Below are 26,120 nucleotides of genomic sequence, written 5' to 3'. Positions count from 1 at the left end.
TCTTGTATGCATGAATAAATAAATCTTTTAAAAAATAAATAAAATTTTCCTAGATTTAATTAAAAAAAGAAAAAAGGTGAAGTCACTTTTTTGCATCTTATCCTGATATAAATTCCAAACAGAAATGAGGTGTCATTTTGAAAAAGTTAAATTTAAATGACAAGTAAAATGAGAAGAAAATCCCTCCCATCGAATATCTCCCAGGCCCTCTAAAAAACTGAGTTTTGTAAATCAGGTTCTACAGGTAGGAATACAAACGTATTTGACCTTCCTTAAGGGTAGCTTTGCAATTTGTATAAACATATACCTTGCTTTTAGAAATCTTCCCTAAGAAAACTCTAAAAGGATAAAAAAGATGAAGGCACAAGGATATTCACTGAAGTGTGATCCATGAGAGAAAAACAACTGGTAGTCACTTAAATGTCTATCAATAGACCTAATAAAATAAGTCCTTATGAGGTTTCTCATAGCAAGATGTTAGCATTGGGCCTCCCCAGTAGCGCAGCAGTTGAGTGCTGGGTTACGAAGCTGCCCGCAGCCTCTGCAGCGCCGATTCGATCCCCAGCTGCTCCCCGGCCACCAGAGGAGGGTCCCACATGGCGCACAGACCTCTCCTGCCGCCCGCTGCTCCCCTCAGCCGTGTACTTCAGTCTGCCTGCTCTGCTCCCCGCTCTGGCTCTGGTGAATTCTCTCACCCTCCCACATTTCTGACTGTACCCAGTGCTTATCTAAATAAATAAATAAATGAATCTTCAAATAAAAAAAAAAAGATTAGTTATAAAAAAAAAAGATGTTAGCATTGCTGGGGAGTTTGAGGGGACACAGGCAATTCAACAACATGCATACTGGTCCCATTTATGCAAAATTTTAAATTTCATATAAGTATATATTCATAAAGAGATATTAGAAGGTTATTTAATAAAATATATACAGTGGCTATCTCTGATAATAGGTAGATTTGGGATAATTCACTTTAGACATGACCATATACCTATTTATTTTTATCTTTTTACAATGACAAACCCAGTTATTTTTATGGCTTTCTCAGCATGATGACATTTTTTCAACTAGCATCCTTAGAAGTATCTTTTACACGGCATCTGAAAAAGTGTTCCATGCAATATTTATAATAAGTAAGACTTGGAAACAACACAAATGCCCCAAAATAGATGACTGGATCAAGTGGAGATGGTATATACACACAATGGGATACAATTCAGCAATCAAAAAAGATAAATTCATGCCATTTGCATGGCATGGATGGAGCTAGAAGGGATTATGCTCAGTGAAATAAGTCTGAAGGAAAAAGAAAAATATCGGATAGAGGAATATAGGGGAACCAAATAAGGGATCAGGGAAAAAATAATAACAATAAAAAACACAACAAAACAAAAAACAGGCAAGAATAAATCAGAGACATTCTTCACTGGAAGGGGAGGGAAAGGAATCAATATAAGGGTTGGAAGAGCATAAGGCACTATGGTGATGGTGCAAGGGTAAATTGGTGGTGGAAAGTCTATGTGGACTACACCTGAGAGGAGAAAGCAAACACTGTACAAAAATGAACAATGATGTCAAATACATATAAATTTTTTAAAAAGTGCTACATACACCACAGTGCGGTGAGCAGATTCTTCCATTGCAATAAAATTGTATGGTTTTGCATATGCAATGAATACTATTGGGAAAATCTTTTTATACGTGTGACATTAGAGTGTGTTATGCAAAGCACAGTGTGACAAACTCATTCATTCATTGAAATAATGCTACTCAATTAAATATGCCTTTACATAGTGTCATACATGCATCACAAAGTAGTGACCATATTCCTCATTGAAATAATCAACTTATTTTTATTATAAAACTTAATCTTTTAAGTTTAGAAATTCTTGAAAAGAATAGAAGAACATTAAAAGCAAACAGTCCTCTACTTAGTGAGTAGCTTATTATCATAAGTGTCTAAAGAGACTGGGGAGAAGTACAGGTGACAATGAAACCTAAAAACCAGACATAAAAGGAAGCCACTTTTGATATAAGACACATGCATTTTGACTCTATCTTCTTGTGGTGAATAATGTTACACAATAAAACATAAAAAAAAAAAACCAAGATACAGAAAAGACATCCTTGAAAGTTATCTTTAGGATGTAACACAAGAAGAAAATGTCCAATCTAGGAACATACCCAGAGCTAGTGTCCCCAGAAAAATTGCCTAGATTTTGCAGATATGAAAAACTAGAAACAAAGTAAAATTTTTCATACCTTCATAAATTATCAAAAAGCTACCAAATATAAGAGAAGTAAAGTCACATGAAGGGTCCTCTGTCAGTTTGCCTACAACACTAAGGAAGCTAAGATGCTGAATATACAGACATGGAAAAAGGTAATTCCATACAGTATCACTCTTCAGCCACCAGTTTTTCAAAGTATAGGGTTTATAAAATCTAAAAATCCCACATAAGGGCTATAGGATGCAAATAAAAATTGACTCTAAATAATCTTTCCTCTCCCATCACTGGTATCCTCAAAACCCTAGATTTTTTCTCTCAAAGGAGAAGTTCACGTGGGGCTCACTTAAAATAGACTCAGAAGATCTCCCTATTAATAAAACAGATGCCATGAAATAATCAGTGTCCTCCTGGGGAATGGTCTCAAAATGCAAAGGGTAAGACACAGAAAAAGATGACCAATGTTAAAATGTTTTCTTAATTGGGGGGAAAAGTCAACAGCTATTTCAAAAGTTAGAAGGCTGTGTTTATTGAACTGAACATGGAGACATTTTAAGTGCATTACCTTTAGGAGGAAAATATGACTTGCTTTCAGCTTTGTGAGGCCAGTCTACGACAAGAGGTCCAAACCTGCGAAAGCTGGCAGTGATCTCATCTACAAAACAAAACAAACAACAAAAAAAAATTGCACACAAGATAGCTCAAAACATGTATTTTTATTTGAAAAATGTTTTCAGGACTATTTTCTAAAGTGCTTTTACATAAATCAAATCTACTAAAGGAAATACCATAGGGTGCGGGGGGAAGGGTGGTACATTTGGTTATTCACTTTTAACTATGAGAATGTGTTTCTAGCTATATTTCATTTCCCTACACTGCCAATAAATTTGATACAAAGAATTTGGATAAAAAAAACATGACAATAGCTAAGGTGACGTCTCTGTCAAGTAAAAAGGAGATTCTAAAAATTGGGGTGTGCTGTTTTAGAAAAAAGCAAAACCAAATAGGCAAAATATGCTTTTACTTATGTGAAATAATCTCTACAATCTCTAAGGTTATTAATCCTAGATGATGATTTTTATTTATCAATCTAAGATTATTAATTTAAGATTATTTTAGAAATAATGATTCTTTTGGTGAGCAGTAGGTAATTCTATTGCATTTTAAAAGTGAGTAGTCTCTTTCTTTCAGACTATATACCCTCAGAAGAAAATGTTTCAAAAATTATAGTCGATAAATCTATCTTTTCCTTCTGACTTTTGACTCAAAGCAGAAGGTTGTAATTTAGCTCCCACTCGCGTTTAAGCTGTCACTCTCTCAGCCATGACCAAAACTTTGTCTTAAAGAAAAATCTAGTTGATAGGCAAGATTAACACTAGCATAACAATAGTTTGGAGAGAAAAGAGTTCAGCAATAAAACAATTGTTAGAGATTCTTCTTCTCTCTCATGAAAAGAGAAAATTATGATATATTAGACAAATGTTATAGCTAGACTATTGGTAAAAATTTCTGTTTTAACAATATTTTTATAGCAGATCTAAAGTGTGTTAGAACCAGAGCTGGTTTTTTTCCCCTTAAGTTAATTTATTTCATTTGTCCATTCAATAAATATTTTTGACAACCTACTATATGCTGTTTGGCTTTGGGCATAAGTGAAAACTCACTTTTAGATTGGTGGCATCTGAAAAATACTTTTAAGGAAAAGTCTAGTTAGACTTCATTCTTTGATAATAAGCAAAAGATGGATTACGCTTTTCATTAATAGATATCTATATTAAAATATGAGATGGCATAATGTGATTGGTAAGCAAAAGATCTGGAATCAGACTGATTTTTTGAGTTCCAACTGTACCATTAGCTACATAATGTTGGATAAACTGTTTCTCTATGATCCTCAGTTTCCTCATGTATAAATGAAGTTGATAAGATGTGCCATATAGGATAGTTATGGGGATTAAATGAGACAATGTAATGAGAAGCACTTAGCACAATATTGGACTTACGGCAACAACTTTATAAATATTAACTCATTATTATTTTAAAATGCATTCCCAAATGAATATCCAGGAAATGGGAAGCTATTGGCAGACTACCTTGTATGAACACAAATGAACAGCACAATCTATTACTTTCCCATCTATCAAATATTCGTCTCATTTCCTGCACACTAAGATAGGGTTAACCTAAAACTGCCATGGGGAGGAGAGGTAAGGCAGGGTCAGATGACACAAAGAACAAACCTAGTCTTTATAAAGTAATTAATGAACACACAGTACCTTCATCAATATCAGGAGGAAGGCCTCCAACAAACACCTTTCTAGAGTAGCGCTCTACTCTTTCTCCATTTTGACAGCGAGTGGGAGAACTTAAGCCAGATGACAAGGACTGATCACCGTGACTGTCGTCCAGGAAGGCATCTTCAAAGGGAAAGAGAGAAGACCGACCTGAAACAAATGTGGGAGTTTCTATAGTTAAAATTATTTTCCTGGACAACAAATGTTTTATTAGGAACCAAAGTGCAGAGGGTAGCATACACACACACAAAAAGGATCCTGAGCTGTGACTTTTTCAATAGCAAAAGCAACTACAGACTACAGGTTTAGAAAAGCTTATGCTATCATTTTTGTGTTAAGGTCTGTATAACACAGAGGTGACTGGAAAGATACTAAGGAAGTAACATCAAAAACTGCAACTGTTTTACCATGAAAAAAATGACTACACTTTACTCATATAGTCCCTATCACTGCTGCTAAGAATATTCGGGAGCTATTTTCCTTTCCCCAGTTACTTTTTAAAATAAATGGGAAAGTTATCTTTATTCACAGATTTTTCTCTGTTTTTTTTTATGGTGACCTCAGAGGTTTAGTTCTAAAGATGAGCCCTGATAGCCAAGGGATTATTACAGAAACTGATAACTTCTCTTCTGTTAGTAGGACTAAAGATAATCAAGTTTTCTCTGTCATTCTAAAGCACTTCAATTTGAAAATAAACATTTGCAATAATAAAAGGTGAGAGAAGTAAATGAAAAGAAATTAAAATGTGGAAGTACAGATGTAAATGTGCTTATGACATGTTTACCCTGCTGATTCAGGTGATATTTTAGATCACTCACAAAGTGATTTTCATTAACTCCACAGTCAAATGGTTTGTAGGGCAAAGGTACCTAGCCACTCCACATGAGTATAAAATATCATTCAGTCAGTCTGTTAATAAATATAACACAACAGTGCTACCTGACATTACATAATAAATCCAAGTTCAAAAACAAATATACTTCCTGTTTGAGTCAGTGAGTTCCGGGTAAAACTTTCCTCTACATTCTACTCTAAAAATGAACTGCTTTGAGCATTCTAACTTTTGAAAGGAAAAAAAAAAAGTAAATGCACACTCTTTTTAAAAAGTGTCTTCCCCAATTATTCTGTCTGTATTTTTCCCTGAAACTACTTACTAGTTCATTATAGCCAGCTCTCTAAAACAGAATATAAATAGCCTTGGAAAAATACTGACCATTTCCTTCCTTTACAAAAAAATTTACTAACGTAACTGTTTATTTTTTTTAACAATGCAGATGGTGTAAGAATGGCACTGTTTTGATGTTAGGAATTAATACATAAAAGAATCAAAGTATTTTTTTCCCATCCTTCAAAGTTTAGTTACAAAAAACAGAACAGAAATCGTCAGCTACATTTTTCAATTTGACAGGAACAAACAACTGACAGTAAGTTTTCATCCCTTCATGTTATTTTGATTGTTGGAGGAAAAGAAATAAACCTGTAACAACTACAGACAAAATGAGTTTCCCAAAGAAATCCACGGATGTTCTCCCATGACTGTCAGTTTTGCTTTTCATGTAATCCACACTCAGCAAATAATGTGCCTACACTGTGACAGGCACACACCCAAATCAGCATTTTCCACAGAATGTTCCTATCCCCACCTTTTATCTGTAACACTAGCAACATGAGATGCTCAGAAAACAAAAGTTAGTGGAAAAAGGGAGAACTAATAGTATTTTAAAATAATGAATACTTTATGCCCTTTCCAGAGACACAATTCACACTAGAATACAAAAGATTTGGAAAAGCTCTGCAGCAAAGAAATTTAATCCAGCATTACCTGGACTTAATATTAAGGACCTTCAACATAAATACCTCAGTGGAAAACACTTGAAGAAAACATGATTCCACATTCCAGGAACACCAAACAAAAAATATACATCTCTAAGTTTGGTGAGAGAGGTAGGCAAGACCTTAATTACTAAATAGATAAGTGACAGGGTCTCCCCTGGTGGCGCAGCAGTTGAGCGCTGGGCTGTGAGGCTGCCAGCAGCCTCTGAAGCACCAGTTCGTACCCCAGCCACCGGCGAAGGTCCCACAAATAAATAAATAAATAAATAAATAAATACATAAGTGGCACAAGAGCACAATGTACTGCCTTACTAGAGCTATGGGGTGTGTGTAGTGGGGGTGGGAGGACGAATGGTGGGGGTGATGAGACATTTAGAGTGATTTCACAGGTGAGAAATCTTGAGCAGAATTTTGTGGATGTGGGAGTTAAGATAAAGAACAAGAATCCATAGAGAAACTTTCAATATACCTCTTACCTTTCCCTTTAAACCTGCCCTTCATTCCCTACAACCTCAATAAAAATGACTATTATTCACACCCAGTTCAACCAGAAATCTAAGAGTCATTCTTAGCATCGCTCTTTCTTTCATGCTCTATGTCTAATCCAAATGTAACAAGTCCCACCAATTCAAACTCCAAAATAATTCTTCAATCCATTCCCTCACTCCATCTTCAGTCCTAACTCTGGCCCAGATCACTATCACCTCTCCCCTGAACAGTCTAATGAGTCGTTACAATAGTCTGTTTATCTACTAATTTCTACCTTGTACTCCACAATAGTCTAAACCCTCTCAAAAATTTCCCATGGCTTTTGGATAAAGTACAGCCATCACTGTAAACAGTACGGTCTCTGCCTACTTCTCCTACATCATAGTTGTTGTCTCTCCCTCTAATTTACTAACCTCCAAAAAGGCACACCTATGTTGAACTTCCTGACTATTCTTCCTTGTCTCTGATCCTAAACACAAGGTGTTACCTTCCCCCTCCAACATAAACACACCTTTTTCAGCTCCTCATTTTTCTATTTAATTCCTACTAATTCTTCAGGTCTGTGCTGGAAAAGTTATTTCCCCAGGAGGAACTTTTCTGACCTTTTATATTAAATTAGAACCCCTTCCCTGTCTGCTCACAGCACTTGCCCCAACTCCCATTATATTATTATATGGGTTTTTATTTGGTATCTCATTCCTGGACCCCATTAAATGTAAGCTCCCTTAGGAAAGGGACACATTTAATCTTGTTCACCACTGTATCTTCCTAACCTAATAAAGGTAGGTTATAAGGGTACATAACAGGCACCGAAGAAATGTGAAATGTGAAGAAGTATGCATGGAAGGAAAACAGTATAAGCAAAGACACTACAAGTATATTCTGGAACACAATACACAGGTGTGAGAATGCCAAAAGATGGGACCATTTCCTATAAAACTGAGACCTTTTCTTGCTTCCATTTGTTTAAGCATGATATCCTATACTCTATTTTTCAAAAGTGACAGGAAATATGCCCAAATTTCAAAGCTAATATATTTCATTCTAATACTTGTTGTTGTTTCACTTGCTCTCTCTCTTTTTTTTAATTACAATTACTCCCGAGAAGACTCTGATACCATCTAATCCATCCTGCAACTTGTCAGAATGACCTCTATGTTTCTGGCAATGTTTTTCTCTCTACTTCAAATCCCACACTAGCTATCATCACCCTCACCAACAATTTGCACCCAGGAATGGGGGGAATAGAGTTTGAAGAAATCTGAGAGATGAAAAAGTCTTGAACTAGAACAATGAAGGGGAAGAAGATGTTTAAGACACACTGGAACAAGACAATTCTTCTTTCTACATGGCCAACATAACCATAGTTTCTCCAGAGTATTTTGGCAAAGAAAATAAAAGAAATAACTGTAAAAATCTGGAAAGTTTTAAAAACTGGTTATGGGTAGTTTAGAAACTTTCCAGGGTTTTAAAAACACACCTCTGTGTCTTATTACTATTTAGAGTACTACAGAGTTTAGTAATAAGGTTACCACTTGGAAATGAAACTGCTAAGAATTCACATGTACATAATTTTTCTTTAAAGATGGGTAAGAAATAAGAATGAATTCTCAGAACCCAACCCCCAGATCTATTCAATATGAATTCATAATCTGCACTGTTAGTAAATTTCCCCAGTGATTCTTTTGCTGGAGTTTAAGAACCAATGAAACAGAGATTATCTGTCTGTAGCAGGCAGCCACTGAAAGAGATATTGTATGAATTTGGAACATATCCAAGCTTAATCAAGTTAAGGAAATAGAAGTAAAATCTATAATCTAGTCAACCTTACTGTAATATGACAAACTGAAGTGCTGATGGAACAAAAGTTACACTGCAGGAAGCATTTAAAAAGCAGAAGAGTAGGGGAGTTTGGCAGATGGTGGCAAAGACCTGGTTTTATTTACCACCTCCATATATTGACAACTAATAAGCAGCAGAGCAAATTCAATAACCCCTGAAAATAAATGAATGACTACAAGTATCCATCAGGAGCAGAAAGGAGTAGGAAACTGTCACTGAATTGTGTTTGTGGCAATACAGGGCAGCATAAATACAAGATGGAGAGGCAGCTGCTGTATGGAGGCCCCATACAGTTGACTACGGGACACATACTCATAAAGGGGACTTTGAAGACCTGGCATGGCACTGAACAAGTGGGTACACAGAGTTGGCATCAGGATAAAGGAGAACTACAGGAGTAGGGGTACAGTAAGGCTTCCAATATACAACATTTGGAATGTGTAACAGCTTGGAGAGCCGGGACAGATCACCTAGGTCTCTGCATAGAAGAGGCTATTATTTGAGCGTGAAACTATCATACTCAAAACATCTAACTTACCACCACCCAGGGCCAAAATGAGACAACAAATGAATACTTTCACTAACCAGAATTTAAGCACCAAGATCTTAACAACAGGAGCAAGTACCCCAGGAAGTCTCCATACTCAGGTAGCAAATATAACAATTTCCAACTTGTGACCCTGTCTCAACTACAACTTGCACTGCAGCCAGTGCTGTATCTAGTGCTCAAACACAGTCCAAAGGTTGAGGGTGGCTTGAGACTAGATGAGACATCTGGGCCAGGGAGTTGGCCTAGGGAAGGGGATCACCGTGGATCCCAAGCACACAACTGTGATACTTTCAGCATAGTAGGAAACTTGAATCCTTGCCACTCACTGCGGGTGACCTTTCAAGGCTCTATTGTCTTGGTTCCTTTCTACCTATTACCCCTTGCCAGGATTAGTTCTCCACCCACATAAACAGGTGCAAAGGCAGTAGTCGGAAAGTTTATTCCTGTTACAACCATAAATACTAAAAATGAAGAGACAGAAGAAGATATCACAAATGTTAGAGTAAAAAAAGCCCTGAATGAAGTCTCAGTCCAACAGAACTGCAGAATATGCCTGAATAGGAATTTAAAACAACAATTATAACAATTAGAACTGGATGATGAAAAACATTAACAGAATATAGACGGAGCAAATATAGACTGGTATCATTAGAACTACTGGATCTAAAAAATATAACCAAATGAAAAAATAAAATAGAGGGCCTCAAGAGCAGATAAATGCAAGTAATGGAGAGAATTAATGAGCTTAAAGGTACAAATAGAAGAGAGAAAAAGAATTTTTTAAAATGCTACACTTATATCAGATAAAACAAACTTCCAATTTAAAAAGGTAATAAGATGTTTTCCCAGAAAATTATTTTAAGAGTGTATGAAACCAGATTAATTGTCCATGTTCAGTTTGGTCTAATTTTTAAAAATATTTGAACTCCAGTTTTTGTGTATTTGGTGTACATCAACACATGCAAATCAAGAATCAGAAAGAAGCTGGGATTGGCCACCTCTGTATTTCCCTTTGCACCTTGGGTATAAGTAGGCACTAACTATAGAAACAAAGTTCCTTATATGGGTAAGCAGTGCTCATCTATTACAATTTTTTTTTAAAGTGAAGCTGCTCTTCTGTAGTTTATTTTGCAGTGTAAAGCTGTCCTATCTTTTCCAGCAGGACTTATTCCTTCATTCTTAATTCTTTGCTGAAAAAATCTTAAATCATTTAACATTCCTTTATATTCTAACAGTATCAAATATGGAGTAGAAGGGTTCCCTACCCCCCCAAAAGGACATCATCTATTTTGTCTTTTGATTAGTCTTAGAAATACAACTGTATTTCTAAGCTGTATTTTAACAGTTCATGGCTTCCTTTATCAGCACTAGAGTGACTAGTTGTGAATATGAAAACTTACTACTCCCCCCCCATAACATATAATTGCTGTATGTTAATGATAAGGTATGGGTAGAAAAAAATGTGAAAGATCACTTAAACCAAAGTGAACAGTTATAAGGGGTATTCTCTCCTGTTGGTTTACCTTCACTTTAGAACCACAGAATATTACATAGTGAATCACTGTCTAGAGCATTTCTAACAGTTGTTTCAGTAGCATATTTGTTTTGGTAATTTTTGGTACTATGATTCTCTGTTCTTGGCGATGTCTTCCTGTTTGTGCAGTTTTTCGTTTATTTGTATAATAACTGAGACAATAAATGCAGATGTGTATCTTACCAAAGAGTTCTTTTCTCAAATCTCTAAATTTCTATTTTCTATACAGACCTTTTATACTCCTTTTTTGGGGTCTTGCTGAATAACAAAGAACTTTCATTTTCTACTTTCCTATATACTAAAATGTATAAACACTGCATTTCAATTGACTGTATTGCATATAGTTTTTTGCCGAAAACTTTCTATAAACACAATTGCCTTGTTCAGTTTTGTTGTAAACTGACTTATCATAATATGTACTATTGATATGCTTTCTGATGTGTTTGATAAGGGCTATAAAATAAAGCTTTAGAAAAGGTAATAAGAGAGACAGACATTACATTATGATTTAGAGCCTAATAAAACAAGAAGAAAAAAAATACACACATACATATATACATGCACACACACATATATACATACACACACACACACACACCCCAAATGAGGAGAAGCAAGATACATAAAACAATCACTAACATAACTAAAGAGAGAAGCTGACAACAACCCAAGACACAGAGACTATAAAACTCCACTTAAAACTATGGACAGATCAACAGACAGAGAATAAATAAGAATAGCCTTAAATCAGGAGCTAGACCAAACAAGCTTAACAGATATCTACAGATCACTCCAACTAAAAAACGTTGCATACAAATATTTCTCAAGTACACAAAGACTTTATGTTGGGTCTATGTGCTGTAGATAAAAGTCAGCTGTCAATAAGTGACAGCATAAGAAAATTAGACCAATATCCCTAATGAACACTTTCGCAAAAATCTTCAACAAAACATTATAAATTGAGTTCAACAATACATCACGAGGATCACACAGCACAGTCAAGTGGGATTTATCCCAGGGGTGCAAGGATGGTTTAATATATGTAAGTCACTCAATCACAACATTTCAACAAAGGATAAAAATATGATAATATCAATAGACACAGAGAAAGCCCTTGACAGAATTCTGCACCCAATTAAGATAAAAACTCTAAACAAGTAGGAACAAAAAGAATCAACCTCAACATAATAAAAGCTATATATCACAAACCAACAGCCAATGTAATAATGGTGAAAAACTGAAAGCTTTCCCTTTAATATCAGGAACAGGATAAGAAAACCCACTGTCACCACTTCTGCTTAATTTAGTACTAGAGGTTTTATCTATAGCAAACAGACAACAACAGGATATAAAAGGAACTTAAGTCAGAAGAGAAATGAAACTATCATTATTTGAAAAACACTATTATATCTAGAAAACCCTAAAATTCCACCAAAAAGCTATTAGAAAGATGCAGCTCTACTGATCACCTGTGACTATGCAGGTGCCTCTCTTTTTCTTTCTCCTTTTCCTAATAAACCTGTCCTTTTAAAATGCAAAAAACAACAACAACACAAACAAACAAACAAAAACCTATGAGAAACAACTAATGAATACAAGAAAGTGGTAGGTTACAAAACCAACATGCAAAAATCCACAGCATTTTTATGTACAACCAACAAATGAGAAGAAAAAGAAACTAAGAAAATAATTCCATTCACAACTTCTTCAAGGAGAATAAAATATCTCTGAATTAACCTAACCAAGGAGATGAATGTCCTATATAACAAGATATTATTAAACCATTTGGATTGTGACATAGAGATAGAAAGACAAAGTGAGCTATAACTTTAATATAATTCTCACCAAAAATACCAGCAATATTCTTTAAAGAAATTGAACATAAGATATTGAAATTTATATGTAACCATAAAAGTCTCAAATAGCAAAAGCAGTCAGGGGGAAAAAGGAAAAAAGAAACAGAGACATAAAGTACCAGACTTTAAACTATACTATGAAGCAACAGTACTTAAACAACATGGCATTGGGGCCTCCCTATCTCCAGCCACTGCAGCATGAATTCAATCCCTAGCCAGGTTGCCAACCACATGGTACAGCAGACCTCTACCATCCTGCAGCTCCTACAGTTGAAGGGCATTTCTGGCCTGGTACTTCATTCCACACCTGACCCTTTCATTTTAGCCTTACAAATAGCTCAGAAATCTGGAGGTTTAAAAAAATGGACTATGAGGCCTGACTCTTTCCAGGGAGGGCAGGGGGAGGGAAGCCAGAAGTTCAAGAGAGTTAGATTTTAACATAGGCTTATTCTGACCTTGAATCAGACATTTTACTTATCTAAGTCTCATTTACAAAATGAGAGATTTGAACCAGATGAATGGTTTTCAAATAACTGGGGGCAAAAGAATCCTCTTTAATACATAAAAATCTTACATAAAACCCTAGGATACAAAATAGATAAACATACAGGTCATATTTGGCATTGCTCAGGCATCATAATATGTTTATAAATGAACTCTTGACTTCTACCTTAAACTTATGCTCTCCCATTTCCAGGGCCATTTCAACATGCATTGCAATGTACCCACAACCACTCAAGCTAGAACTTGAACATCATTTTTGAGTCTTCATTCTCATTCACTCTTTACATCTAATTTTGCAATTTGATGCCATTAAGGTGGGTTGATTCTACTGTACAGAATACATCTTTCCCTATCCTAAAATATCATCACCTCTTGCCCAGTCTACTACCATAATCTTCTAACTTAAATGACTCACTTCCCCTCTCACTCTATACCAAATAGTAGCCAGTTTAAAAAATATATATACAATCACTTGATCCTGCTTAAAAACATTCATAGATTTCCTTTTGTCCTTAGACCAAGTTCAAAATCCTTACTAGGGGTTAAAGCCCAGAAAGATCCAATTTCCTTCCTTCATCTAACTTCATCTTCAGATACTCTCCCCTCTTTCCCACCAAGCTCAGTCATTCTAGGAGAGACTTACTTCCTCTTCTTTCCTTAAGGTGCCCTTCTTAATAACAGCCATTGACATATAATTTGCATATTCTACAATTTACCAGCTTTACTTATTTAGTAATCACTCCCCATATCCCTGAACCCTCTTAGTCTTAAGCAACCACTAATCGTCCTTCTGGGCATTTCAAAAAAGTATAATCATACAATATTCAATCTTTTGTGATTGCCTTTCATTTAGCATAATGTTTTCAAGGTTATCAATGTTGTAACATTTATCAGTACTTTGTTTACCTGAAATCTTTTATTTTTTTTAATTTTATTTTTATATTCCCCAAACAATTGCAGCCCCTTTAAGGCTTTTAAAATAGTTTTTCTTATAACATCTGAAATTTCCTTTAAAATATCCTTAGGTAGGGCCTCCCCAGTGGCTCAAGGGGTTAAGTCTCAGCACTATGAAGCTATCTGAAGTCACTGCAGCACAAGTTCTATTCCAGGCCAGGGAGCTAACCCACATGGTGCAGCAGACCTCTCCTGTCTCACCTGCTGCTCCCTTGAGCAATGTATTTCAGTGAATCTCATCAGAGAAAAGCATTCTACCTTACAGAGAATCTCTCATTTTCCCTGCCTAGTAGTTATCATAACCTTTGAGTATAAAAATGTTTGTTTCACTTACTTATTGTCTCTCCTACTAGAGTGAACACTCAGTAAGGAGACAAAGAATCTAGCACAGCATCTGACCCACAATAAGCACACAAACACTTAATAAATGAAAATTAAAGACATCCAAGAACCTCTCTGTTATTATTCCTGTAGGCCCCTCCTAGACCAACTTTTTGCAAATGTGAAAAGCTAGTGATCTTCCCTCCCCATTTCCTGTGCCCAAATCTTCCTATTACTATAAGCAATAACACTTCATATATTAATATAACTATGAACACTCAGAATTTTATTCAGCTTAGGGCCTCCCTGGTGGCACAACCAGTTAAGACACAACCTATGAAGCTGTCCGCAGCCTCTATAGCACGAGTTTAATCCCCAGCCGGCCAGGCAACAACCCACATGGCGCAACAGACCTCTCCTGACTCGCCTCCTGCTCCCCTCAGCAGTGTACTTCTGTCAATCTGCCTGTTCGGCTCTCCACTCTGTCTCTGGTGAATCCTCTCACCCCCCACACCTCTGGCCTGTACCCTAGCTCTTGTATGCATAAATAAATAAATCTTTTTTAAAAAAAAGAAATGTATTCAGCTCATATCCATGTTTTATTCTGGAACTATCCATTCCTTTGGATAAGAAAGCTCATATAGCCAAGTTTGAATAAACAGGATAGTAAGTTTATACCACTGTCTCACTGATAAAGCTGATCTCTCTTCCCTTAGGCAGGTTTTGGGCAAAAAGACCTAACTCCAACTTGCCACACAAGTTTGTTTTATTGGGTTCTTAGAGCTTTTGCTATCAACTAAGGCATCTATTAATGTGGATTAAATATACAGAAGCACTTTTTCAATAGTAACATACTCTAATCATTCCTCGTATTTGTTTATTGACATTGCTTTAAAGAATCTTTCCTGGGCCTCCCTGGTGGAACAAGGGATTAAGACACAACCTATGAGGCCATCTGCAGCCACTGAGCACGATTTTGATCCCCGGCCAGGGAGCAACCCACATGGCATAGCAAACCTCTCCTGACTCGCCCGCTGCTCCCCTCAGCAGTGTATTTGAGTCAATCTGCATGTTCTGTTTCCCACTCTGTCTCTAGTGAATCCTCTCACCTCCCCGCACTGCTGGCCTGTACCCCAGTTCTTTTATACATAAATAAATAAATCTTTAAAAAGAAAAGAATCTTTCCTATTTTTCTTGTTGCTTTTTTAAGAAATTATGTTAAACATCAAAAGCACTTACATGGTCAACATGTTTACTTATGAAGTCTCCAGGAGACCATAAAAACTCTCATGAAATGAATAAAACAACATACATTTTAATCAGGTATGCTTCTAAATGTGTAGGCAGAGACACCTGTCTGACACTACCCATTAGACTAGTTCCTAACAGTGGCTGCAATTATATAGGAAAATACAATTAAAAAGTTGTAGAAATTAAAAGTTGTAGAAAAAAATACTCCTGACAGAAAATGTTAAGGTTCTTTAGTGTGAGTTTGATTCCATAAGGGAAATCAGCACTTGTCTAAAACAAAAGAATATCAATGGGAAATATGATTGGACAATTAAATACTTTATATACAATCTATGTTCAACTTCTATTATTTCACATCTAATTCTTTTATTTCCCAACTACTACTGTTTCAACTACACTACCAGAAGCACACTTGGTTTGCCAAAGAACCTATCCTCCAATATCTGTTAGCAAAGCCTTCATCGAATGCCCAAGTTCCTTTTTTTTTTAATTTATTTATTTACACAAGTACTGGGGTACAGGCCAGATGTGCAGGAGGATGAGAGGACTCACCAGAGACAGAGTGGGGAACAGAACAGGCAGATCTACTAAAATACACTGCTGAGGGGAGCAGTGGACGAGACAGGAGAGGTCTGCTTCGCCATGTGGGCATCTCCCTGGCCAGCTGGAATCGAACCCACACTGCAGAGGCTGTGGACAGCCTCATTGCCCAGTGCTCAACTGCCTGTGCCACCCGGGAGGCCCCCAAGTTCTTTCTTATTTTCATTACTTATATCATGAAATTCACTTTCTAAGGTTTGAGATTTCTATGTCCAGGAATCTTACCCTCTGTTTCAAAAACCATTAATCAGGGAAGCATAGCCCATCTCATTCAACATCTCTTCAGCTGGCCCCACTGCATATACTCAGGAATATCTCTAAGCATCTGGTCATGTAAATTTTACCTCAGTGCTCTCAGATTAAATCATATAGCAGAAGTGCCTTGCTTCCCATTCCTCTGCCATCATCTAAATAGTACCTGAAATTGTAACTATTCTAGAAAACTTTTCTAAGTTCATCAGAAGAGTTGAAAGATTCCACTGACCTTATTCTTGCTAACAGATCTCAAAACTGTCATAGATAATCCCCTTTGCTTTCTATTCCTAAAATATTTACTAATGTTGTGTGTAATGCATAGAATATAGTTATAGTTAAAGCTTCAAGTAAAATAACATACATCAGCAAGTTTGCTTTTTAAACTTTTTTGAGAAAGTCTAAATTTGGTTTATAGGAAAGGAATCATGCATTAACATAATCCTGACCACAAAAATACATGAGCATGAGGTTACCTGCCAGTTAACATTGGCTAGATGACTAGATCTCATGGAATAAGAATGGATGTGAGGTGCACCTGCCTCAACCCACATGGTTATGTCACCTGCACTTAAAGAGGATAACTTTTATTCTTTTGCAGTTTTGGGAATAGAAGAGTAAATGATGGAATGAAACAAAAATTTTCTGTCTATTCTTTTTTCATTATTGAAATTCTACAATTCAGTCTTTCAGCAATACCCCCTGCATACACACACACGCACACACTTCTGTCATTATCTTCTTTATTCATAACTATCAAACTGTAGATTTACAGACAACAGGGTACAAGTCATTGTAGGCAATGTTTAGCTTAGCACTTGATGCAAAGATGATGATGGTTTCTGAAAACAATTGAGTCAAGCCTTACAAATAGATGTGAGGAAGGTAACATGGAAAAAGGAAAAGTATTCCCCCCCACCGGAGATTAGAAACTATAGGTGATTTTATATTCTTGTGTATTTATTAATAAGCTATGGTCAATAAAAAATAAAATAATTTGAAAAATATGATGCCAAACTCTGGCTTGTATAGATGTGGTGTGTTACTTCAAAACAATCCTTATTAATGGAGATTGAGACGACGCACTAACTAAATGTAGGACACAGTGCTAGGCACAAGAGACAACTTTCCTCAAAGAACTTATCATCATTTGAAGAATCAGGGCATCACAGGAAAAATGTAAGGCAGTAGACGCAGAAGAAAACACTGCCTGATTTCTGGAAGGGGTAAGGCTTGAGTTAGGCTTAAATGTGTGAAATAAGGGTAGGCTTTAGATAAGCAGATGAGAAGAAGAGTGAACTGTACATACAAAGGCGAGACAGTAGGAAAGCACATGGGTTAGATAGAGGAAGGTGAAGCAGTAAAAATGGAGAGGCCAAATGATATGAATCTTGAGTTGACAAAGTGGCTATTCAGAAACATGTAAACATGGAACAACAGAAATGGAAACAGAGGGATAGGCCTGAGAAACCAGAGGGGGGAAAAATTTATATGATCTGATGACTGATCAGCATGTAAGAAGAGGCAAGGCTAATGTCTGCTGTCTACCCGCCAGATGGTGTCTATTTTCCATATAAATTGGTCCATTCCATGTCCCTTTCCTGAAAATGGTCATTTTTCTAGTAACATGAAAAAAGCATGATACAAAATTATTTCTATTAATATTTTCTATACTTTGAAATTTAAAATTTAAAAATAATGAAAAAGTTTAAAAAATGTTAAATAATATGTACTTCCATGGTCAAAAAGCAATCCACTACACAAATACTTTTCTTCATCATGCTATGAAAACAAAATTGACCATATAATTCCACCATGAAAGAAGATTTAAACAGTAACTCGAATACAAATTAGGTTCTGCTAATATCCATTCAACAAATAAGATACTATGAATTTAATATAATTACCTTCTCTTTAAGACTCAGCTATAAAGTCAGAGACAGTAAACAATAAACATGAACTGTAAACATCACCCAATAAGCAGCCCAAAGGGAATGGTTCTGGTCTTTAAGATTACACAGCAAGTAAATTGCTTATACTCTCCCAGCTTCTGCAAATGAACACCAAAGCAACAAATAATTGCACCATGCTTTTCAGTCTGCATGGATAGTTGTTCCTTTTCCATTTTCATACTGTAATTTCACCAACACTCTGAAGTTAGACAAAGTTGTCCAACTCAATGTATAGATGAAGATATCAGACATAAGTGATGAGCAATGACTACAACCTGAGTCTTTGACCCCACATCTTATAATTTCTTCACTACATTAAGATTACTGTACTTAAGTTTCAGAGACCCTTACTTTTAGTTAGCTTCAAGGTAAATCTGCCACCATATGTAATAAAAAAAAAAATTCACTATTCAGTCTACTGAGATGAGGAATTGCCCTCCAAGACCTAACTTCTGCTTTCTAAGTATGATGAAAAGAACACAGTGGATAAAGGGCCAACATGTACACACACACACACACACACACACACACACACATACAGACACACACAGACACAAATGAACTCTATTCGTTCAAGATTATTCACAATATTATACAACAAAAAGAAATAGTCTCTGCCATGTCTTTATTAGGATTAAAAGAATAAATTACCAATTAATAGAAAAGTAATTATAGTAAAAGTGATAAAAGTATTTCACTAAAATAACTAATCTAGAACATCATTCTATACAATAATCATTATTTCACACATAGGTATAAACACACACACCCATATTTAGTCACAATTTCGCAAGCAAAAGATCTCATTAAAAAAAATTTTACCTCGTCTCCGCCCATAGCTCCTGGCTGCATGTAAACATAGAAGAAAACCATGGGAATTTGTATCAAAATGGTGAATTTAGAAATAAAAAAAATATTCACACAAACCTTTTCTAATTATTCTCAGAATTAATCTGGAGCTACTGTTCAACTTAACTGTAGACATATTATACATGTACGTGTGTGTATATAAATAATAGAAAATCCTTTATGAAGCACAAGTTAAATTACTATCTTAAATAGAAATTCAACTGGATGTGGCTAGACACTAGAAAAAAATAGAATGGGTGCTTAAGTTTTACAAATCTTGTAAGGATTTATATTATGGCCCATTATTTATATCAGATATAGAAAAAAGAGTTCTTTAAATTTTTTTCTGATTTATTAATCTTCATTCGTATTATATAATGCCATCAGATACCATTTTAAAGGAAAAATGCATTCATTCCAAATAATTAAAAGCCATAGCATGTTATGGTTATTCTGAATTTCTCTCTCTCTCCATAAACAAAGTTTCCTGAAAACTTATAGAAATTTTACGCACAATTAACTCTTGCTTTACAGAATGTGTGTCTGTAAAATTTACAGTAAAGCTTAGCTTCCCCATTTACTTTCCATATAATATAACTGATGGGGGAAAACAAATATTTTTAATATGTTAAAAATTAATTTAAATGTAGGAAGGGATTTAAGTGCTAGGTACATTCAGGGCATGCTGCAGAATAAAGTGCTTTGAGGATTTTCTTCACTTTCAAAATTCAAGGTTCATGGAAGGCACTGTTACAATGTTTAGTAAAGCTACACAGTGGCATCATATATACATATATAAAACTAGGAGATTCATCTAAAATGATTTTTAAAGTGGAAAGTTTCTCAAAATTGAAACCTTGGGTTCTATAAAAATAAATGAGAACTTCTATTTAATCCATTTTTTAAAAGCCTGAGCTGGGTTATATCTGAATAAGGTAGTGCTAAAGAAAACCATGTGCCTCCTGGGGAAAGAATTCACTTTTCGGCTAGAAGACTGAAATATCAGTTGGCCAAGTTCATCTTTTTTTTTTTTTTTTTTGAATTATTTTTTTTTAAGATTTATTTATTTATTCATACAAGCACTGGGTACAGTCAGAAGCGCGGGAGGGTGAGAGAATTCACCAGAGCCAGAGCGGGGAGCAGAGCAGGCAGAAGGACTGAAGTACACTGCTGAGGGGAGCAGCGGGCGGCAGGAGAGGTCTGCGCACCATGTGGGACCCTCCTCCGGTGGCCGGGGAGCAGCCGGGGATCGAACCGGCGCCGCAGACTCTGCTGGCAGCTTCGCAACCAAGCACTCAACCACTGCGCCACCAGGGAGGCCCTGGCCAAGTTCATCTTTAACTGTTTCTACTTTCTACTTTCTCCTAATTCTACTTTCTCCTAAACTCCTTCCATCACAATAACTCTCAATGAAAAATCTCTCTCCTTAATTCACAAAGTAATTAATGCTTACATAACTTACAAAGGATATGCATTCTGAAAAAAATTTAAAGAACTTTTCTACTTTTTAGTATTTGGATCATGGAATTCACCTTCCCACAGAATGTATAAAATATGGTAGTTTCCTAGCTTAGCCACTTTATAATAATTTGAGTGAATGAAAAGTAATAGGCAATACTGAAAAAGAAATTAAATAGGTTATGACACCCTATGCCCCTTCCTCCATTCCCAATAATGTCATGCTGCCCAACACCCCTAATGCAAAACCTCTATTTGGAGAGGAAATAAAATATTCTGTATTTTGAAATTATTCATTTCTCTCCCGAGAAACACATTCCCATTCTTTCATTATTATCTGATTTTTGGTCAAATATGCAATGAAAAAGAATCTGATTACAATACCAAAGATACAAAACACTCATCAGACCTTAATAAGATAAATAAAAATGCTGTTCACTCAACTTTCTAACTCATAAATATTCAGGTAGTGGAAAACATAAAGCAAATTCAGACAGTCTTGCAGGTGGAAGAGCTTGAATCCAGGAGGGGAGAAGAGTTGCCAAAGATCTACTTGGTAGTTTTCATCAAAGCTTCCTTATAAAGTTCATGATAGGTTTTTTTTTCCTTTTTCCATTTCTACTCAAAGACAGTAAACTGATTCATGTCAGCTGGGAACTTTAATATTATGGAATATGTACTATTCCATAAATACATGGTAATTTAATATTAAGGATGGCTTATGGAATAGGCAGCCTGCTTGAAGCAGTGACATGAGACGCTTAAACTTGCTCTTATCACTCATTGAGGAATTTAATTGTGTTACCTTGGTCTTTATTTCAGTATTGTATGTATGATCTCTAAGATAACAATTATTATTATTGTACTTACTGTATCCCAAGAACATCTGAAATGCTTTACATGTATTAAAGTCATTTAGTACACCCCACAAATTATCTCCTCCCCTACAACTTTATAAGTATTCTTATTAGCCTCTTTTCACATAGGAAGAAAATGGGACAGAGAAAAGTTAAGTTTCTTGCCCCAAATCACATAGCTATAAAGTGGTGAATTTGGAATATGAATCTAAGCAGTCCGGTTCGGGAACCCACACTTTCAACCACCTCATGATACTCACGATACTGTTAATTTCCTAGAGGGCAAGGTCGGTATGTTGTGTCCCTTTTAATATCCTAATGCACCTGACAGAATGCTCTATACCAACCTAGTATTCAACAAATATGCCTTGTTAGCTGAGGATACAATAAAGGGAGGGAGAAATACTTGCTCTGATGGCCTTTAGAATGTAGGCCAACTCTGCTGGTGATTAAAATTTTGATCAAGTGTTCATATGAATGCCATTTGCAAACAGACTAATTAGAGGCAAACTCTTCCCTTAGGGAGAGGTAATGAAATGAACACCAAGGAGAGAAATTTGGGTACACAAAACTTGTCCTTTTCCCTGAGAACAAATGTGACTTTTAAGCAAGAAAGAAAATTGAATACATAAAACTTCAGTCAGTATAGAATAATTTCACATAGAAAAAAAGGAAAGCAGTCATGTTGCAAATTCCACCTATATATTCTATGCTAACGTAGGTTTATACCATATATAAAAAGATGTAGTAGACTCTCAAAGTCCTATCTACTTCTCCCATGAACTTAATTCTTGGATCAATTATTGTCAACATTAAAGTAAAATTCTCTTATCACTTCATATGTATTCAATAATTTTATATCTCATTTAAAAAACTGTACCTAATTCTTAGAAGTCTAGATGGTGGTTACCCGTGGCTAAAAGTATTAACTGGAATGGAGTCGGGTGGGGGGGGTGCTTTGGGGGTATTAGTAATGTTTTAATCTTGATCTAGGTACTGATTACATGACAACACTATAAAATGGACCATCTGTTACTTTTTTTTTTTTTAAGATTTATTTGTTTATTTATTTATACAAGCACTGGGTACAGAGCAGGCAGAAGGACCGAAATACACTGCTGAGGGGAGCAGCGGACCGCTGCGCCACCGGGGAGGCCCCCATCTGTTACTTCTTATAATTGGGCCTGTGCTTGATTTTAAATGGCTGGACTCTTATACCTGTGATTCCCAACATCAATTTATGAACTGTTTTTAAATCTAAATTATGCCAACTACAAAGATCCATCTGAAGTTGCTGAAGTTTCTCTAAGCCAAGTAACATCACATACTGATTCCACTAAGGTGGTTCAAAAAAACAAGAATCAGAGGGAGAGTGGGAGAAATGGGGGGTGGGGGGGTGGGGAGAAGGCCAAGGGAGGAATGAGGGAAAGGCAGAGGGAGGGAAGTGGGGAGGAGGTAGATAGATCCACAATCCATTCTATTGTGGATCAAAAGCCATTTCAGGAACTTAAAGAAGAATCCCTGGGATGCTATACTGATAAAAAACAAATGAACAATATACAAAGACCTTCCTTAGCACAATACTTTACTGACTGGAAAGTAACTGTCAAGACTGTTAAAAGTAAACTGGGGGGAACGGCTTCCTTGCAATAAAATCCGTTTCTTAAAAACATCCCCCAAAAGTATTTTTTTTTCTTTTTTTTTAATTTTTTTTTTTTATTTATAGAGGCATGTTTTATTTATTTATTTATTTATTTGTTTGTTTGTTTTGTTTATACATGCACTGGGTACAGTCAGAAGCGCGGGAGGGTGAGAGAATTCACCAGAGCCAGAGCGGGGAGCAGAGCAGGCAGAAGGACCGAAGCACACTGCTGAGGGGAGCAGCGGGCGGCAGGAGAGGTCTGCGCGCCATGTGGGACCCTCCTCCGGTGGCCGGGGAGCAGCTGGGGATCGAACCGGCGCCGCAGAGGTCGCCGGCAGCTTCGCAACCCAGCGCTCAACCGCTGCGCCACCGGGGAGGCCCAACCCCAAAAGTATTTTTTAAAGCCACTTCAGCATGCAAAATTAAATTCTATTTGAACATCTAATGTTCCTTTTCAGCTTCCCTCTAAGTATTAATCATGCAAAAAATTCAAGCTCAAATGGGTTAAGATTGCACAGTTAATATAAAAATGTGCCCTTTTCCCTAATTAGACTGCAAATCTCTGAAGAGCAGGGGTGATGGTGTTTGTCCCTTAAGCGTTCCTCTTTTATCTCTAGAACAGTAAGATAGTTTCAGCCCACTGGTTCCCAATTCTGGCCAATTATAGTTGAGAAGGTCAATTTCTCTACAAACAAAATGAACTTAGGTAAAAATGATGCTTTCATTTTCATTCTGCACTCAAAGTGTGTGGACATTTTAAAATTCCTTCTTCCTACCCCTCCTCTTTTATTCTTACCCATTTTTTCTCAGAAAAATCTTTCCATTCCATTTGTAAGCCTAAAAACTAATACTATTAACTAGCATAATATTAGTGTTACTGACACACTTTATAAGGAAGGAATCCTGAGAAGTTAACAGGCACTATAGCTAAATGCTTAACATGTCTATTCTAATTCTTAAAGTAACTATCACAGTATACATCTCCAGATGGGCAAAGGGAGGTCCAGAGGGGATGACTGGCTCAAGGTTATTCATCTATTAAACAGAAGCGCTGGGACTGAATCCAGGTTCAGATTGGTTCTAATGCATTTACTCCTTTTTTTTTTAAGTTGAAATAATACTTACCTTCAATAAAATTCATCCACTATAAGTGTGTGGTTTGATTACTTTTGGTAAATGACTATATATGTCACCATTACCATCATTATCAAGCAATAAAACAGTCCATTCTCCCTAAAAAATTTCCTTCTGCCTTTCAGCTTTTGATCTCATTCCCCAATCCATGGCCCCTGGTTTTGTTTGCCTTGTCTACAATTTCATATTAATGGAATCAATTAGTTTAACCTTATTTAGCATAATGTTTTCAAAATTATCTATGCTGATATGTGTTAGTATTTTGTTTCTCTTTATAGTTGAGTACTATCCCACCACATGGGTATACCAATTATATACCCATATATATGTACATACACACACACACATCACCATATGTATATATCAATTATCCATTAACGAGCTGTTAGACTGAAATAAGTGCCCACCCCCTCAAATTCATAGATTGAAACCCTATGTGACATGAGATCATAAAGGTAGGGCTCTAATTCAAAAGGACAGGCATCCTATGAGAGAAGATACCAGCAGTGTGCATGCACAGCAAAAAGATCATGTACGGGCGGTCACTTCAACCAAAGAAAGAAGCCACAGATGAAACCAACCCTATCAGCACTTCTGTCTTGGACTTGTAGCCTCAGAAATGTGAAAAAATAAGTTTCTGTTGCTTAAACATCCAGTCTGTGATTTTTTTTATGGAAGCCCTAGTAAAGTAATATACAAGCTGATAGACATTTGAAAAGCCCTTACTCTTAACCACCAAAATTGAAAAGCCAGTATTTATAGCAGCTGCCTATAAAGTCCTTGATTGTACCCAGTTTTTCCCTTTAGAACTTTGATAAACTCCATTATCTTCTAAACATTAACTTTTATGTAATACCATGCAAGATTAATAAAAAGCAACTACTCACCCAAATTTTCTATTTGTTTTATTTTATTACTACTACAACAGCATTACTAATTTTTATTCACCATTACACTTAAAGTTGCTATTTTACTAATTAAAATCTGTATTTTAGTAGATATTTTTAATGGGTTGTTCAAAAAAAATCTAATTGTCATTAATAACATATAAAACCATATCCTACATTCTAACAACTGAACTATTATAACATCCTGCTTTACTGCTTACAAAATCTTATAGAAAACCTATAGCTCTTTAATCAGTCTCCCAAACAAAACAGGAATGACTTCTGTAACCAACACGAAGATGTTCTATAACTGGTTCTTCTAGAATACTTGATCAAGAGTTTGACGTAAAAGAATAACGTAACTCACTTTCATATCTTCCAGTTAGTTTTTTTCAAACTTTCTTCTACGTAACAGCATTTCTTTCTACTCTAACAAAATGAACTAAAACAAAGATAAGACATTTATTCCCTGAACAAGACTTTTCAGGTTGAAACTGCACAAAAATCCTAAAAAATTAAACAGAATCATTCAGAGAGAAGCATTTTATATAGATAAGAATGTAGAGAGAGAAGTGAGGATGGGCAAAATGGATGCTGATATGCTCAGGAACCAAAGTGCAATCAAAGGTCTGGCCTCTTGTTCAGCGCTCCTGTTCTCCTCCTTATAAACATGACTCCTCACATTTGGGAACAGAAGTTCCTTCATAGAAGAAAGTTAGAGAAAGGACTCTGCAATAAGAAGCAGCTGCTTATATCTGAGGGATACCCTCACCCTTGTCCTGACCCCTCGAAAACAGCTTCCTCTTATGATCTGGACTTGGGAAAACTGCTGG

At 36.0% G+C, this 26,120-nt stretch overlaps 1 protein-coding gene across 5 annotated transcripts in view; it reads right to left on the bottom strand.

Moving 5' to 3' along the window:
- The window catches only part of CPEB3 (cytoplasmic polyadenylation element binding protein 3), a gene marked incomplete at both ends in the record, with an annotated part of 144,829 nt that overhangs the window by 61,612 nt on the left and 57,097 nt on the right, over positions 1-26,120 (bottom strand). For 2 of the 5 annotated variants that reach the window (XM_084246391.1, XM_084246393.1), the window contains 3 exons: positions 2,794-2,883; positions 4,505-4,672; positions 19,283-19,306. In XM_084246391.1, the coding sequence (XP_084102517.1) occupies positions 2,794-2,883; positions 4,505-4,672; positions 19,283-19,306 (282 nt within the window). The remainder of the gene's footprint in view (positions 1-2,793; positions 2,884-4,504; positions 4,673-19,282; positions 19,307-26,120) is intronic. The other 3 variants (XM_084246395.1, XM_084246394.1, XM_084246392.1) reach the window with 2 other exon arrangements.

This window comes from Talpa europaea, assembly GCF_964194135.1.
Source record: "Talpa europaea genome assembly, chromosome: 10".
Classification (NCBI taxonomy): domain Eukaryota; kingdom Metazoa; phylum Chordata; class Mammalia; order Eulipotyphla; family Talpidae; genus Talpa; species Talpa europaea.
The sequence above is the reverse complement of the archived record's forward strand: the minus strand, read 5'-3'. Positions and strand labels throughout refer to the sequence as shown.